The sequence below is a fragment of the Rhopalosiphum padi genome, chromosome 1, assembly GCF_020882245.1.
Source record: "Rhopalosiphum padi isolate XX-2018 chromosome 1, ASM2088224v1, whole genome shotgun sequence".
Classification (NCBI taxonomy): Eukaryota; Metazoa; Arthropoda; class Insecta; order Hemiptera; family Aphididae; genus Rhopalosiphum; species Rhopalosiphum padi.
In genome coordinates, this window is record NC_083597.1 from 24,995,326 (window position 1) to 25,014,170 (window position 18,845).

The 18,845-nt window shown below is 29.5% G+C and overlaps 1 protein-coding gene across 3 annotated transcripts; it reads right to left on the bottom strand.

Annotated features, from left to right (window-relative positions):
* Nucleotides 1-155: 155 nt before the first annotated feature.
* Nucleotides 156-16,199, bottom strand: LOC132932407 (proton channel OtopLc-like). 3 transcript variants are annotated; one of them, XM_060998770.1, is made up of 10 exons: nucleotides 16,072-16,199; nucleotides 15,787-16,006; nucleotides 15,055-15,418; nucleotides 9,727-9,907; nucleotides 9,208-9,575; nucleotides 8,417-8,571; nucleotides 5,379-5,628; nucleotides 4,991-5,147; nucleotides 2,461-3,124; nucleotides 156-484 (listed from the first exon to the last, which is right to left on the bottom strand). In XM_060998770.1, the coding sequence occupies exons 3-10, from the start codon at nucleotides 15,353-15,355 to the stop codon at nucleotides 275-277; spliced, it is 2,286 nt and encodes a 761-aa protein (XP_060854753.1). In that variant the 5' UTR covers nucleotides 15,356-15,418; nucleotides 15,787-16,006; nucleotides 16,072-16,199; the 3' UTR covers nucleotides 156-274. The 3 variants fall into 3 exon arrangements, with proteins under 3 accessions (XP_060854753.1, XP_060854752.1, XP_060854754.1); XM_060998769.1 differs by having other exon boundaries at nucleotides 15,037-15,418; nucleotides 16,072-16,198; XM_060998771.1 differs by lacking the exon at nucleotides 15,055-15,418 and having other exon boundaries at nucleotides 16,072-16,198.
* Between the last annotated feature and the right edge of the window lie 2,646 nt (nucleotides 16,200-18,845).

The following is an 18,845-nucleotide window of genomic DNA, read 5'->3' on the forward strand; positions in this document are numbered from 1 at the left end:
ATACAATTGATTTTTAGATTGGGATTTAACTATTGTTGTACTGTTGTAGCTGGTGGGTAGGTGCCTACCATTAGACTATTTATTTTAAATAGTTTGTATAAATTAATTGATTCTACTTCAAAAAAAAAGGAAGAAAATCATGTGTTTTCAACAAATTATAAAAATTGTGTTGGTTTATTTCCAACAAAAATAAATAATAATAGTAAAATAATATCTAATATTGCACATCGTAAAAAAAAAAATTACAAGCATAAAATTTCATTCGGTCATGTGTTCATCTATAAGATTTTTGCCAGATTTGTAACAAAAGTACTCCCGAATGGAACCTGTAGAAAACTACTAGTGGCAGCGATATCCTGGACAGTAGTCCCCAGGATAGCAAACCCATGAAACGCAATTGTCGTTCTTGACTAATCCAACTCTGCGTAATAAACGAGTCGAACATCCACAGAGCGATATTGCTGCACAGCAAGTATGTGATTATCTGCGTGTACAAAAAAAAAAAAAAATGACATTAATAATCTTGATGGTTATATACGACAATACGTATTTACTGCAATGTTGTACAACTCATAAATGAGAAAAACGTATATTGCGGTGGCCAGGGAACGTCAAAATGTTCATTCACCTCTGCGCAGCGGCGAATAAAATTTCACTAACGAAAAATTAAGAATTTAAATTTTAAATTGCCTACCAATGACCTGCTAATAATATGGTTTAAACATTTTAAATATTGTTTAATATTAATTATTTGAGGGAAATAGCTAATACAGGACTTTTTTAATTACCTAAAGCGCTTAAAAAATAAATTATAATTATTATAATTTATTAAACCACTTAAATCTACAATGTATTAAAATTAAAATACTATATCATAAAATGTCATAAATGTTGTGAAACAAGTGTACAAAATATACAATAAGAAGACTGACGAGTAACAAGTATTAATTATTAACTGAAGTTTGCGTGTATAACTTGACGTTTAACAAGAAATACCTATTGAAAAAAACTGATTTCATCGATAATTATGATGACAATTCTTATTTCTTTGGGACCTAAACAGTTGATTGAAAAACACAATATTGAAGTAGCAACTGATTAAGACTATCAAAATTATATATTATTCAGCTGTTGTATAATAAAAATAAAGAAATACATAGGTTAAGTACAATACACCCTATAGTATTAGATAATAGATAAGTATGTATTGTCAACTATATTTACTATTTAGTATTTTTTTTTTACTGTAATACCTAAATTTATTATAATTATGATTTGTAGTTTACCCGGAAACGGCGGAAACTATTTAAATTTTACTATCGTAAATTTGTGCGTTTATTAGTTGTTTTTCGACAAATGTGTACAAATTGACTGTACTTGTACTGTTGTAGCCATGTCGTCTAAGTGTCTAATTACATAATAATAATAAATATTAAAAGTAGCAGTCCAATATGTGATTAAAAAAAAAAAAAAAAAACAATAGGAATGATTTTAAATAGTATATTATAGTATGTTACTAGTATTGTCTTACTTCGTAGTTCGTATTAATTTTATAATCTTTGTGTTCTAAACATTTGTGTATATGTTTTTAAAGTTTGCTTCTAACTATCTAATTATATCGATCTATATGTACATTATGATTTTATGAAACAATTAAAGATTACAAATTTGATAAAAATCGAATAAATTAATAATTTTTCGTTATATTTTCAAGTATCTTATTATGTTGTGAACTAATTTTTATTTTTATTAATTAAATTTAAAAAAAATAAGTATGATAAATTATGTTATAGTGTATCTATACGCGAAAACAGATATAATTTGTAGACATAAATTAATAACTATGTATTATATAGTATGAGTATTAGATGCGATTATAATAAGTATTATATTGTTTAGTGGTGCAAATTTGATTTTTTTTTTATTATTGTTTTTTTTTTTTTTTAATATGGCTACCAATATTTAACAAGTCAATTTTTTTTCAACGCCTTGCAAATTTTCTTTTGCGACGATCGAAGTAAATACTAAAATACTTTTATTTTATGTACCTATACATATTTATACACACTATATACATGTATGGCCGTGTGGAGTTAAAAGATTAAAATATACATAATATTTTAATGAATTAAAAAATTGGAAAGTTGGAAGTTAAAAATAGCTTTTGTCATCTATAATAATAATATACATATATACCTACAACTATTAATTTTAAATTTATATTATCTCCACACATTATGTGTTATACAAATTACCTACACATATTATGATTTTTATAATAAATTTGTTTAATTTTTATGCATAGGCCATCGGTGCCAAGTACATTTTAGGGCAAGCCAATAATACAATGCAGAATAGTGACAACAAAGTTCACTGTATATACGCTGCCACTACAAATGGTGCCACTGATATTGGACCTAATTAATAAGTTTTATAATAAAGTGTAGGGTTATTGTATACCTGACGACCGGGTTTGGTGAACAGTTGATGTCTCGACCACGAACTTCTCCTGTAAGCCTCGGCGGTCAGTGAGCTCTGGACAGCCACTTGGACCAATTGCAGCACGTTGACGGCGGTCAGCATGGCGTCCACCTTCTGTTCCGGGGTGCCAGGTTGTGACGTGGCCACGCCGACCGCGCCCACCATAGTGCTGAACAGCGCGTACAGGACGACGCCGGCGCCTGACACGGTGGCCAGTATCGTATCCAAAGCCGTCAGCTGGTTGCCGTTGTGGCACAGCTTTCGGACCTGGTAGAGGCCTACGCAGCCCAATAACGTACCGGTGGACAGTATGGTGGCCAGTGTGGTGGACGTCATCCAGAACAAGGTGTCGGACGCAAAGTCTTCGTCGTCCTTGACCACCAGAAATATGATGACCACCACGATCACCATGACCAACGTCAGTAGACCGAGGAACAGGCCCTTGTTGGCGCCCGAAAAGCTCACGCCTTGAGACACGTACAACCGTCCCAGTTGGGCGGCCGAGTCTTTTTGCTGGTCTTTGGGTGCCGACGACGACAACGACGATGACGGCGGTGGTTTTTGCATGTTACGTTTCAATGGTTTCATCTGACAAGTACCCACGTTCTGGCCCATCACATATGTCACTCCGGCGGCAATTAAACTGTAATATAACACATTTTTTTTCTTTACTGAGTGATCCATTTAACATAACACATAAGGCATTCACTATTTCAAAATCTATTAATGTTTTCTATTTTTATTGTTATCGTTTATTAAATTGTTTACATTTTTAGTGACATATGAATTTTTAATTGCCTATTCCAAAGCTTTATATTTTTATAGATCAAAATACTCAAAATAATATTAAATATCGAAATATTTAATTAAAAATATATGTTTGTCATTCAGAAAAGTAAAAAAAGTATAAATAAGATACTAAAAAATAATCTGTGTAAATAGATATCTTCAAAAACTTGAGTATTTTCTGTTATAATGCGAGTGTCAGGTGTCTTACACTAAATGGTTTTCTTCATGTATTGGTAAATAAGAGTCTTTCAGTGAGTGTAAAAGAAGTAGGAAAAGGAGGCATGCTGAACGTGTAGTACGAAAGTTTGAGTGTAATTCGAGTTTTAAACTAGGTTCAACGTATTAAAAATTCGTACACAAAAATGGCAAAGTTCATCATTTTAAGATAGCTATTGGTAGATACTAGATAGGCAGACAATGAAAATTGAAATGTACCTACTTATGAACTAGTTAATTATGTTAACATTGTATGCTGTTTACGCAAAATTTAGATTAAAACGTGCCAATGTTGTGCGGATTTTTTTAAGGAATTTCTGATTCTGATCAACGTTTTACTGATTTTTTAAGTTATATATATGTTACGCCGAATTCATGAAATTGCCGATTTCGTGAAATCAGCAACGTTGTCGCCAAATAGTGAAATCGGAAATTTGGCTACCAAATTCACGTAATCGGCAAATTTTGATTGCCGATTTCGTGAATTAGGCAGACTTTTTTCTGCCGATTGCATGAATTCGGTAACATATTATTATGACTTAATTACAAATAGTGGATTATAAATAAACAATAATTGCACGCGTGCTGATCGGCATTACCACGCCGTAATCTTTATTACCTATGATGATAGATGCTATGATACGTACAAGCATTTTATCTTGGTCATTGAGGTCTTTTTATTGCACGTACATGTCCTAAATCATGGAAAAAATAAAAAACTTAGGGTGGGGCTGGAGACACATTTCCACAGCCCCACCAATCAATATCATTGAAATCATATTTTCAAATTTTTCTTGAACCATCATTTAGCAGCCAATTAGCAACGTTTGTTAGGTGGTAACTGGTATCAATATTTTTTGGTTAAAATAGGATATTATTTATGGAAATTAGTATTTTCTATTTATTTGGAATTTTTTAATCAATAAAGAATATTATTTTTTATGAATATAAACTAATAATATTACATTTAACATTCAATAACTTAACAAGATTTGTTAACTTAACTTTTTTAACTTTTTTTTAATTTTTAAACTATTTTTTATATACATATAATATTTATTATTACAATTTGATTTTATTATATTTCTGGCGTTTTATACATTTATTTAAATTAAATTATGTTTTATAATTTTTTAAGAAGGGTCTTGCCGATTTCACGTATTCGGTGACAACGTTGCTGATTTCATGAAATCGGCAATTTCATAAATTCGGCGTAACATATACATATATAATATATATTAAAGACATTTTTTATTTGTACAAAGCTGTAGCTAATTTTTATAATTTCGTGCATTCATAACTTACTGATATAAATTACTATAATATAACCACTTATGAGGTAATAGGCTTAATAACTTGTCAATTATTTATGAAAAAGATAAAATACAACTACTTTGTGATGAATATAATGACATATTGTGTATAATATGTAATGGTATTTATCTTATACATATTATCATTGTCATCAGAACATATTAAGTATATATTAGTACATTTGACTTACCTAAATTGCACGATGAACGGATACAGATATGGCATAGAAGATGTTAAAAGTTGACCAAGTGAATTAGTGTTTAAACAATGGTGAAGTGTTACTACTTGTGTCACGTGGTTCTCGGATACAGGTTGATAGATGGAATTTCTGAACGTTCCGTTATATTCTACAAATGTAAAATAGCAGTACATTAAAATATATAACTACTATAAATATTAAATTGTATGTAGGTAGGTAGCTAGATTTAAAAACTAATAGGTTGAATTTCTCTTATTTGTTCGTCTTTTTTTACAGAAATGTTATAATTTATTGCCATACATTGTTAATATTTATTATTTATAATTGTTTTTATATTTGTTATAAAGCTACAATAGTTTTAGTATATAGTTATAGCTACCTGGTTTTAGGTCTCGCGTGTGTCTCGAGGTAATAAAACTAGGAAATCCGCGTAGTTGTAAGGGTGTAGGAATACTGGATTCATATGTTGATGCCGACATGCCTATGTTCGACGTCTGTGCTAGATGGATGAAGTAAATCCATTCGATGCCACTTTCCCAGATTACCAACCGCACCCATAAAGCTATGTTTGTAGCAGCTAAATGCATGAATCCGAATCTGGCAGCCAAACCAAACCTTTCAACCAACACCTAAAGGCACGCAAATGAATTTATAAGTATTTCTTTTCAGACGTAGTTCATGTTTTTATTGTTCTGTATTTTTTTTTATTTCAATTTTTTCTATCGTGCTATTGATTTTCTAGAAATTTGTTTCATAATCACAAACATCAAATCAATTTCAACATATTATATATTATATAACTATTTATAACCTAGTCCATAATGAAAATTATGTAGAATGTAGAAAAACAGTTAATATAGCAACGATGTTGAATATAGTTTAGTACGTTAAAATATTTATGCCATAAAGATTTTGAAGAAAATCTCTCACGATAAATTAGATTTTAAAGACAATTTATTTTTCATAAACCGTGTATGATGATTCTTTAATCTTTTTAGCAAGTGGTGCGTGATTCCTGTACACGACGTTGGTACAACGCACGGCTTCGTCATGGACCATGCTTAGAATATATTTTTTTCATTATAAATATTATGAACATCAACGGATTTATAAATCGCACTTGCTACTTACCAAATTAATATATTATAATGTCACGTTCTAAAATCTTCAATAATATATTAAAGAACAATTTAACATTTCAATTCAAATCTATTTTATTATTGTTGTACTGTATATACCTAACTATAGTATAATATTAGACTTTTTTTACTTCTTTCTCTTCATTTATTTGTGGAACAAAAGTGAAGTCATACCTATACAACTATACCTTAATCATTGGCCTCCACGCTTCTATACATTCATCCAAATAATATGGAATCCACAAAACTCCATAATTCTATATAGGTACCTAACTTTTTTATACTATTGAACTGGCCAAATATAATTCACTTATGTAATACATTTTATATCTTTATGCATCTCAATACAATTTCTCGTTATTAAGTTACATGTGTTATTATATTACATTTTATAATATAAACCGTACTATAACTTATAAGATTCGTATTTAGTGTTCATATGGGCGTGCGCTGATGCTAATTGTGGTAGATGCAGTACTTATAACAAATAAAAGAATTTTCCAAAGTTTTTTATCACCGGTCAATATTTTTAAAGAATATTATCAATATATGTATTATAGTATCCAAGGTATAGCCCCATTGACTACTGAATTTTGTATGATTAAAATGTTATTTTACTATTAAATATTTTGTAATTATAAAATTAAAAATAAACAGCGCTTTTATATCTTGCGGTCGCGGCCCGTCAACGTAAACTTTCACTAAAAATTACAAATAAGCTATTAGATAAAAAAAATAATGCGAATACATTGGACATTCCGTTTATAAATACTGAGTGGTTATTTATACTGTTCTACGTCAGTATTGACTTAAAATCTATACCTTATATAATAATAATAATAATAATATACGACAAACATATAATATAATATTATAATTATTATATTATTTTAGCCAAAAATATAATTTAGTATGTATTTTTATGCTAGAAATAAAAAATCTTATTATTATAAAAATTATTATTCGATAGTACCCATTACTAATAGATTATTATTCATTTTGGTGCAAATTACAAACACTATTTCGACTACCCGCAGTGATGCAAATTACATATCTTTATTTTAGTACAAATTATGAACTCCCAATATAATACCTATCCATCTACATTTTCCCCAAATATTTGGTCTGAATTGGCAGCTACTACAGTGCGTACAATAAATAGTTGTGAATCATATCAGGCTGCAGTATTAAACCGACACTTTTACAGCCCTCGTCCTAATATTTTTAATTTTGTTGACGAACTATTAGAATTATAGTCAGAGATGCATATAAAATGACGAAACAAACAAAAAAAGAAAATTACGCTCGATAAAGAACAATTCTTAAGGGAACAAATGACAAAATAAACTATTAATATGATATTAAATTTATGTCATTTAAGTTTTTACCGAGAACATAGTATAATAAAAACCACATATATTTTAATTTATACCATTTATACAATATTAATAACATAATTATAAAATTTGACGTATTATATTTATATTTACTACTTTTTTCCGGGAGGGACCCAATAATTAACCTTGATAAAGTCATTTGGGACCCAATGGGACGTAACATGTTTCCACCAAAAGTGGACTTTTACCCGTTTCCACCAATATCCATTTACAGCAAATAAGATATTGACCACGTTTTTACCAAAAAAATTGTATACTACGCTTATATTAAAAGGTATAACACATTTTAATTTAACACACACAGTTGTAATGCACAATTTAAACTGTGCAACTTTTTCACTTTTTTTATAAAATATTGTCTTGTTAATCGTTATATACTATCTTGGTTTATCAACATAAAAGGTAATAAGTACGACAACGGTTTAATATACGAACAATAAACAATATAGGTATATATAATATATATATGAGTACTATAAACATAATAGCTAAAATATCAAAGTATCTATACCACAATATATCCTTTTTTAATCCAGCATTATTATGTTAAATAAACTTATTAAGTACTGTATTAAAGGTTTTAAATGTTTTAATATAAGCGTAGTATACAAATTGTTTTTGTAAAAACGTTGTTAAGTTAGGAGGATCTCATTTGGTGGAAAAGGGTAAGGTCCGCTTTTGGTGGAAACGGGTACCACCTAATTTACCAACCTCGCTATCCTTGCACACGACTGTGATAGTGCCCAAGCGTCTTCATCGTTCATTAATTAATAATTATCATATATAGTTAAACAGTAACGTAATTGTGAATGTAACTGCAGTGAGCAGTTATTTATAAAAATCATTAAAATTAATTAATTGGGTAAATCATAAAATTTTACCTGAGAATTTATGAAAAGAAAATGCATTTGTAAAAATGTAAACAGTCCGTGTAGTATTGGATGTACGAATATGACATCGTTTAAACAGCTAATATCCATCATGGAATACATGGCCATTTCTAAACCATTGAATACGAGCGTTCCTAAACCGAACACTGAAACAATTAACAAGTCATCGGATATTATTATTCATTAATAATAAAAATAAAACATAACATTATATTAGTATTATTTTATATTTTAGGAACGTGCAACTTAAGATAAATTCACAAACAAAATGCTTTCCAGAAAAATATTTAAGTACATAGGTACCGAGTATATTTTTTTTTTTAAACTAACATCAATTAGCTTTGTAAAGGATTTATGTGAAATATTTAAGTACATATTTAAATTTTATTAAATAAAATTATTTGGAGATAATAATTAGTAGGTAGGTATTTTAAATAATTTTTTGTAGTAGGTTTCTATATATATCTATATATTTTAAATATTAATTTTAAATTATTTATTAATACTTTACAAAAGTATAGGTATATTTGAGACCTCAAATACCTATAAGTAGATAAATTATCTAAATTATGTAGATAAATGTTGTTTATGGTTTTTACACTAATTAAACCTAAAACATATTAGAATTTAAAGAAATACGTTTTGTTAAAATGTGTGTGTAATAGAGCTTAAAATATAAAGAATGGATTTTAACTTTTATGGCACAAAAATGAAAAAGTATAAATTGGTTTATCTATATGTATAATATAAGTATAGTCAGTAACTACTCATTTTAAGCTTACCTAAAGCTCCTACTCTTAAATAGAAGCTGGTGTCCGAAGTCTTTGAACGTGAAATATGCGCACGTTTCAACGAACTAAATTGTTTCAACGAGTTGAACCGGTTCAATGTAAAGACACCAGGTGATGATGATCCGGACGTGACGATTTCAGTTTCGTCCGAAGTTAAGCTGACACAGGAATCGATTAATACCCATACATAAATACATATAATAACGGCTATGCTTCCCAAGTATAGGTACATAAGGTAAATTCCCTGTATTGATAATAACTTAACAGGATTATCCATTACTTCTATTAAGCAGATGGCGAACATGAGGATAACCAAAACCATGCCGTAAAGAGAGCTGAGCGTCACCCAAAAGTGGTGGCTGTAATAAAAATCAGAATTATAATAATTAATAATATGTAATGCCTATGTATAGTGATAGACTAATATATGATAGATGTGATTAATGATCATGTACCTATTCATATTATTTGTCAACAAAAAATTTAATTGAATAGCATAAAAGTGCTTACAAAGGCTCCGTATGTTGCAGCATGTCCGTCCCTCTACTGGTCAACAGGTTCATTAGAGTCCGACCACTTTTGAGTCCATTGGATCGACCCATTTTGGAAGATCTTTGGACTAGTTTTCGATTTATATGTGAAAAATGATCATCAAGACTATCTTGTTCCGTTAATTCGCATATACTATGCACTAAAAATTAAATCATTTTAGAAGTTAAAAAATGTATTCTATTAAATAAAAAACCTAGAATAAATTATTATATTTATAAAAAGAATAACTCAAGCAAAAATATAATTTACATAAACGATATGTTTATTATACAGTTTTCAAATAGATTTGAAAATTATTATTGTAGTTTGCAAACTACTTCTTCCATGAAACTATGAAAGAATATTTCATCGCGTATCAAGTACCTATATGTTGATATAATACTATTTAAAATGTTATTGAATTTTAAATTTCATAATTCACATTTTTTCTAGTAATTTAATTTTTTAAGCGACTTTTAAAATGTTTAGTACGAATTGTAAAATGTTAAATATGAAGAAATATAAAATTAATTACGTGTTTGTTCAATGATAGTTGGTTTATACGTTGGTGTATAATGTATATTCGTATATTTTCAGTGGAAAAAGTGCATTTAATTAACGTCGATATTACGTGTATTTTTGGGATATTAGTAATTTCTATAATAGTTGATCGAATTTAAATCAATTTAACGTATAAGAATATACGAATATATTAGGTTTAAAATACGTTGGTGTATTACACGTGTAATTTATACATAATTGATAATGTTGTAAGACGTATTTAAGAGATACAGGCATGTGGTAAGTACATTATTTTAACATAATATAATAAGTATATAAATTATAATGGAATACTGGACAATATTATTGCACATAGGACACACGTTTTTACTCCGCACTGATTTCAATGAAGGATATTATAAATTTGGTTGATTGAATATATAGAATCATTAAAATATGAGCAAAAATTATTAGGTAATTTAAAATTCAATGTTTTCGAGTTATTTAACTTTGTGTAAAGGATAATAGATCCATGAATACATTTTGAATTAGGTACATCAAAAAAATATTCACTAAATAATTTACAGTAAAAAAGGGGATCCTCGTTTAAAAAACAGAAGTTTATATCACCACAACACACAAAAAATGTCAATCGTTTGAGAATATGGTCTTTAAAGTTTAAGTATATTCAAAAATTCCAAAAATCTGAATTTGAAAAAAATGGATTATTATTAAATGAAATAATGGGGGTAAAAACTACATGATTAGTGAATCACCTTGTATATTTTTTTTGTATTTAAGCTAAATATAATCACGCAAAGATTTAACGTGGATTTAACTACAATACAATAGGTACGTATTTAAAAAGTAACGAAGTTTAAACGCTAAATAATTGTTTATGTCGCTTATTAGATATATAAAAGACTGTAAAAAGAAATAAAAATATTACGGTGTCAGTTCAATACTGAATTTTCCCTTTCAAAACCAACGTACATGCATAATTATATGCATGCGTGTGCCCTGTGCGGCTGTGCAGTGTTTCCGGTCGTTGCGGGCCATACCTAAATAGGTACCTACTAGATTATAATGTTGTGTTACACCATGCAGCATGTTTATACCTATGTGTTTGTATAATATATGTATACTATGAACTAGGTGATGACATTAATCTGAGATATATAAATCCACCTAGTTATGCTCCTCGATCCACGTAGTTTGTAAATGTAATAATTGTAATATGTAGACTATGCGACGAAATGTAAGTCGTACCAACGAAACAATCTTTGTCTACATACGGCACACCATACCACAAACATTAACTAGACCATAGTTATAAGAGTCGTATATACATTATTACGTGTATGGTGTATATAAATATATTATATTTTGTCGTATATGGTATATACTATATATGTCAATAAAATGTACAAGTAGGTACTTAAATAATTATTTTGATGGTCAATGGTTTAAATTTTTTTTAACGGAATACAACTAGGTACCTAGGTATGTGTTTGCAGCACACATCATTCCATACGTTAACGTCTTTATAATTGGTAAAATGTCTATACATATTACATAGTGTAATTTTATTATAACATTTTTAGTAAAATGCACTACAAAAAACGTTAAAGTTTGATCAATGTACTTATACTCTATTTTTATTAGATCATATTTATCAACTTGGACATATACTTCACACTTCACTTTAATAACACACTCTTTCAGGAAATACAATAGTCATCATGCTGAAGCGACTATAATATGTTCACTTCTCGTTCCGGTTCCTAAATATCTACTTTCTCGCATTACATTTATAGAAGTCTGGAAAAGTATTATATACTTAGTTATGGTGATTATTTATTATAGCGGTTAATGTTAATACTAATTTGTATTGATAACATAATGTCATAATGTCTAGTAAGTAATTCATATGAGTCTGCACATAATTTGTATTATTATTTTCTTATACAACAAAATAAAATAAATAATTTTACTACGCTGCTGGTCTATTGGTCTATATAGTTTTTCGTTGTATTTTAACAATAGGTATACACTATGTAGATTATCTAGTCACTACAAATATGTTAATATTATCAATAGCAAATAATTTTTAAATATTCAAAAATTCATTCGAATACATTTTTAAATTAAACAAATTTAGTTAAAACTATTATTTACAATCTAAATTCTTTAGCAGTATATAGATAGTTATCGATTTGCCAACTTCGACATACAATGGCATCAGTATTTTTAGATACAAATAACAATTAATAAAATGTATCATTGTTATTTGGGAGAGAAACTTTATTAAAAGCTTATTAAATTGCAGTCAGTGGATTAGCAATTTCGTATTTTAGTAAATTTAAATATTATACTTAGTCGAAGTGTATATAAAATTACTAAAAAGTAAAATTGGAACAACAACGGAATTGATTGATGTTGATAATCAATTATCCTAAGTGGTATTATTTTTGTCTTTTAGGATGTAAAAATAGTATGTAATAAGTAAACATTGTTCGTATTAGTAAAATAGTTAAAATAATAGTATAATATAGTATCTATAATCTATACAAATTAATATCTATAAAAAAATATATATATAAATATATATCTAGTTTTTTGTAAGCATTTAGTATCGAATACTGAATCAAGAGTTATTTTTTAGATACATTTAAAAACGTAAACATTTTGGATAAAAGAAACGGCGAGTGGTACCTACGTCACGTAACTATTCCTACAAAATGTATAATAACAAGGGGAGTGTCGCCGGATTCCGCCAAATTAAAAAAAATGTCATTCCTTTTTTCGCCAGTTATAAATTATAGAATTTTAAAATTTGGGAAGCATTACTTAAATAAGATTTAATAATATTTTATTTTTTAGTAAGTACTCGTATAATGTGTATATATAGGTACATATTATATAGTTAAATAATAATAATATACCTACAACTATATTTAAATCATTACGCACGATTTTTTTCAAGTTATTACACAAGTATAATAATATTATAAAGATATTATTTAAATTATTAAAAAAATGACCAAGACAAACATATAATGATAAATACCAACAAAATAATAGTCTTTCAAAAAAACAATTTATATTTTTATGAAATAATTTTTTTTTTTTTTATTAGATTAATCATCACTTAATTTAAATCTATAATTATTTTAAAAGTAATAAATTACCAACATTTAGTTATATATATATATAAAAAAATAATAATAAATATATTAGCATTGATAATAAATACTAATATTTATATAATCAATAATATTAGATACATATTATTGTGTAAAATATTATTATTGTATTTACTTATTTATTGAATACAGTGTTATTATAATATTATAGTAAGCTTGGATAGTTTTGATAACAATATATCATTTCTAAATTAATTGGTTGAAATTTAAATCACATTATAGTTACTAAGAAATATAATATTATTAAATCTTTACGTTCTCAAATTTTAAATTTCTACGATTTATAACTGGCGGAAAACAGAGGTTTTTAATGACACTAAAAACCTGAAAAAATTACCCTAAAATAACCTAAAGAATTCGTATATCATGTTTATCATTAAAAAATTCGAAATCCTAATATTCTATACTATCCTGCCCTAATAATAAAATTTAAATATTCAGCAACATTTTTATCAAAATTGTTTGCTTTAGATTGTACATATTAACATGTTAATATTTAAAAGGACGTAAGAATTGCGTATTATTATGTTATGTTATGGTTAAAAAAAAATGTCAAAAAGCGTTAATCCGTTATGAAAACGAGTAGGTAGGTGTCCAGTCTGTATAATGTACAAGTATATAATAATATACTCTTAGTGATAAGGAATTAAAAGTTTAAATGTTCGTATATTTTTATCATATAGAGAAATGTCTTGTATAGTACAATATTGTACAACTATCACAACATAATAGCGTTATATGTGTATAAAAAAGTACGATTACATTACGATAGACGTGCGTACAGCGATATACTAATGGGTATTCATATTCGTTTTACAACGTACTCACTGCTCACGAAACAGAGTAATATTGTTGTCGGTAGGTAAGTTGTAGTCAGAAACAAATGCGATCGTCAACGCTCGTTACATAGTAGGAAAAACGAATGTAGATTGGACAGGTTGGTATACACAACGCGAATACTTACGAGAGTACTTGGAATTAACTTCGAACTCACTGATCATGAAGGCGTTTTAATGGGGAAGAAGCCAGCAGAGAGAGTGATAGAAGAAATGGCAGTTATAGCCTATAGGATTATAAGTGTTTGTATCTTGTATGAACATTTTTAAATTTTGTAATATAGTATAAGAGGTACAGGTCTGTGTGTGAGGAAGTTATAACGGCTATAACATATCAAACTATCAAAGAGTATTTTAGATGATCATTCGAAGTCAAATGAATTGCGAACACTGAATATTGAAAGATACTGATGTTTTAAATTTTAGCTGTACCCGCATATTAAGTAGGCGTGTCATAGAAAATTAAAAACTGTGATCTACATCAAATAGTTCCAGAATCTATTATTTTCAATAGTATTTTTTAATCTATTCGATGATATTACTTGGATGTTGTGTGATCACTGATCTGCAGTTGTACACTTACAATCGAGGTAATAAGTACAAACATTAATTCATTGTTTGGTGTTTTACGAGGGCTTATAACATTTATAACTACACATTTACACTCTTATGTTCAATTAAAACTTGTTTGTGAATACGCGCGCCTCTGCGGCGAACTCATGTACGCGCATATTATAACTACTCACTCGTCCAATCGCTATCACCTTTAGCGGCAGCAGCGGTGGCTCGACAACCGTCGGAAGCAGAGCTATTGACGCCGTGCTGCGCCAATCTCCAATTCTCGCGTCCCACGGCGTCCCGCGAACCGGCGCTCCTGCTCCTGCGGTCACCGCCGATGTCGACCGTCGCGGTAGTCGGCCGTTCGTGGACGACGACGATCCCCTCGGAGGCGATAGCCGCAGCCGCAGCCACCGGCGTCGGCGTCGGCGGCTGCGGCGGTGTCGTCCCGGCGCCCGAAGTCGTCGGCACGTTGTTGGCGGTCCCCGCGGCGCGTACCGTAGTCATTGCGGCTGTGTGTCTTCACTGCTTTCCGGACCGTACACGTGCGGCATCGCGGACCGGCTACAACTATGATGTGTACAATATACGACGGACGACGGTGCAGATTCGCGCTCGCTACCGCACGACCCGCTGGCCGGTGGTGGGGGGAGGTAAAACCTCTACGACGCGAAAGTATAATATACAATATTATTAATATACGCTAAATTATATAGGTACGCTGCAGCACGCGTAATACGTATATTACCGTAGAGACGTACTCATAATAGCAAGACGGTCGATGCAATTATAAAAATATTATATTATATTATACGTATATCGTGAACGATATTATATTATCTACTTGGACTGCAGACCGGACGATAGTCGTTTTTCAGAATTAGTATATTATGTCGCGTGCACGATAATTGTATAGTATTAAAATATAAAATACTTACTGTGTACAATATTAATAACAACAATATTATTAAATGTGTAATAGTTCGAGTGGTGTCCCGCCACCGCCGCCGCCGTACGTCGATATCGAATCAATCAGCTCCGATACACGCACGTCTCGTCTGGCGCTGCACTTAATTGACGGGTCGCGGACAGTTATATTTTAATATTACAATATTTAGATGACTAGTGGACCGTGGCCGACTGTCACTACATTAACGTCTGTAAATATAATATATTATTTATATTATTGAGAATTTGAGACAATATTATATTATTTATATTACTATTATTATTGCGTTTTTTTGTTTTGCGGTGTCTTTTGCCGCGTACGCTAATTTGTGTGTCTTCCGGACGGTGCCGCGTCATTCACTGCGGCGATCGTCGCACGCGACCGGATGGGGGGCACAAGCACATGGATCAAGATGATGTCCCTCTTTCCCGTGCCGGATAAACCGGTCATCGGTTCGGGATCCGTCTCCTAATTAAACGCTGCGGCTTCGATATAATATCATAATATTATTGTGGTTCATTTTCGGCATCATTTTTACGTTGATAATGTATTTTATGTTTGTTTTTATTGACCTGTTGTACGTCGTCGCCGCCGACGGCTTTCCAACGTATATTTTATACTATACTTGATATAAATAATATAATATACGAACCTGTCGAGGTGACTTTACGGAACCGCTAGGCACATGATATTATAATTAACCACGTTTACATATTACTAGACCGTGTCCTACATACGCACGCGTATCACACAAGTGTAATAACATAATATACCTATAGACGATGATAATCTGTTTTTGTTATGAAAGCCGCCGGGAAGCGATCTGTCGACCATCGTTGTACTGCATATACAATATACCTACATTTATGTTGTTTTATATTTTATCACCATATAGTGTCGATGGGACGCAGCCAAGTTCGTACTGGGACTACACGTCGAAGGATAAAAAGAGTGAAAACTACTTTTATATTTTCAACTTGTTTTATGACAGTATCACACCGGTATACAGACTGCACAGTGATTATTTTTACAGTTGCCATTCGTATTGTTACAAAAAGTATTGACTCAAAAGTTTTTTTTAAAGACACGTTGACCACAAGGCACAAATCCTATGAAGGAGCGTTTGTTTCTTCACTCATTTTTAATCCCTTGAATAACTTCAATATTGTTTTAATTGGGTTTTAATACAACAACTTTAAATGCTTAGAATTAATAATAAACTATTTGTCCAGTTTATGTATTCGGCAATATTTATAAATTAAAATTAGAAAGGTAGATTGTCATTTAAAAGTCAAAAGTTTATAATGATTCATTTGTCAATAATAATAATTACACGGATCTATTTACGTCAATACATCGAATAATTGAACGTTGGCAGTTAAAATAATCCTACTATATATAAAGTATATTGTTCTAAATACACTGTATATATTATAGTTCATAGGTACCATCATTCATGATAATATTACATTACGACTTATGGCTTTCTGGCGCTTTCAATTTATTCCTGTACCAGGATAGAGACAGGTATCCATTTTTATTGATTGGTTCTTTATAGTTAATATTTATTTATAATATACGCTGTACAATTCCAATTAATCGCTTTCGAAAGGAATACATTTGAAACTATGCCATACTATTATACAGGTAAATACTAAATTATTAATTGTGAATAATCAAAAATCTGAACGGAGGAAAATCCAAACATGTAGATATATATTTTGTTGTTTTGACTTTCGATAGTGTAAGTTCTAAAATCCAGTGGCAATAAATAATAATGAAACACCTATATCTATCTAAACGACTATCAAAATGAGAGAGTTTATATTGTTTATATAGTTTGTAATACACGATACACATATATAAATATTATAAACATTTATACGCGCGCGTGTACATATTATATGGACGTAGTGACGTTCCTAAGCAAATTTCTAAGGGGGATGGGCTAAATATAATGCATTATTTATTATACATAAATATATATACAATGATTACTGCAGTACAAAATTATATATATCGTGAGGATTGAGGGCAAATTGCGTATAAAAATAAATTAAAAATATTGATTTCTCGAGTTTTAGATTTTTTTAATTCGTATGCAAATTTATTCGTGTGACACATAAACATAACAAAGTGAAAATAAAATTTTTAATTTTATTACGGCTTATTATTATAGACATGATATTGTGTGTGTCATTAGCAGTTAGATATTAATAGATCGGGAAGTATTTAGACATTATACTTTTCCTATAGTGATAAAAAATACGGAAAAATTCCTATACCTTTTTTCTTGTAACATTTACCATTTACCAGTTACCTGTAGTTTTGTTAAGCTGTTATAATGTTATGTTATAACATGTAAAAAAAATGTCTTCTTATACATAATATTATAATGAGAATAAGAAATAATAAAGGATTTATAATATCTATTACTGACTTTCGGAACTCTATCCAAAAAATTCTAAAACCTGAAACTGAATCATTTAAAAACTCAACATATTCATTATGTTAATAAGCTATACTCAGAGTCAGGTCTTATACAAATAATTTAATAATAACGATCTATCTAAAATGTAAATAACTTGTAAATTGAAACTGTCGATTAATAAGTTATAACCCCGAATAGTTGATTGTTGATGCATCGTAATTCTTTATCGTTATAATATTATGTCACGAAAATATGGGATATTGACGATATTGTTCGGTACATCAGTAAGCCTAACACATACCTTATAGGCTATTGCTCATAAATCATAATATATATTTACCTCAAATTTTTAATATCAAGGTTTATGGAACATGTTTGACAAGTCCATGCAAATCTAACAAAATGGTTTACAATTTGTTTTAATTTTATATTATAAACAACAGTTATATATAGTTACGATTGTAGTAAATAATATTTTTATTATACCTTGCAGCGTTGTTTAATTACGTATACCATAAAATAGATATCATTTTCTCTTGTGGTTTTAGATTCTGAACGGAGCGAATGAACCATGAATGTATTAAGTTTAGAATGATATATCGATATAATATGTGTGT

What these genes read in the sequence shown, in the direction of transcription:
- LOC132932407 (XM_060998769.1), bottom strand. Translation starts at nt 15,355, where the DNA reads ATGACTACGGTACGCGCCGCGGGGACCGCCAACAACGTGCCGACGACT. An exon ending in CTGCAACATACGGAGCCTTT is followed by an intron (nt 9,576 to 9,726) that starts GTAAGCACTTTT and finishes TTTTTATTACAG; the next exon opens with CCACCACTTTTGGGTGACGC. An exon ending in CCGTTCATCGTGCAATTTAG is followed by an intron (nt 3,125 to 4,990) that starts GTAAGTCAAATG and finishes GTTATATTACAG; the next exon opens with TTTAATTGCCGCCGGAGTGA.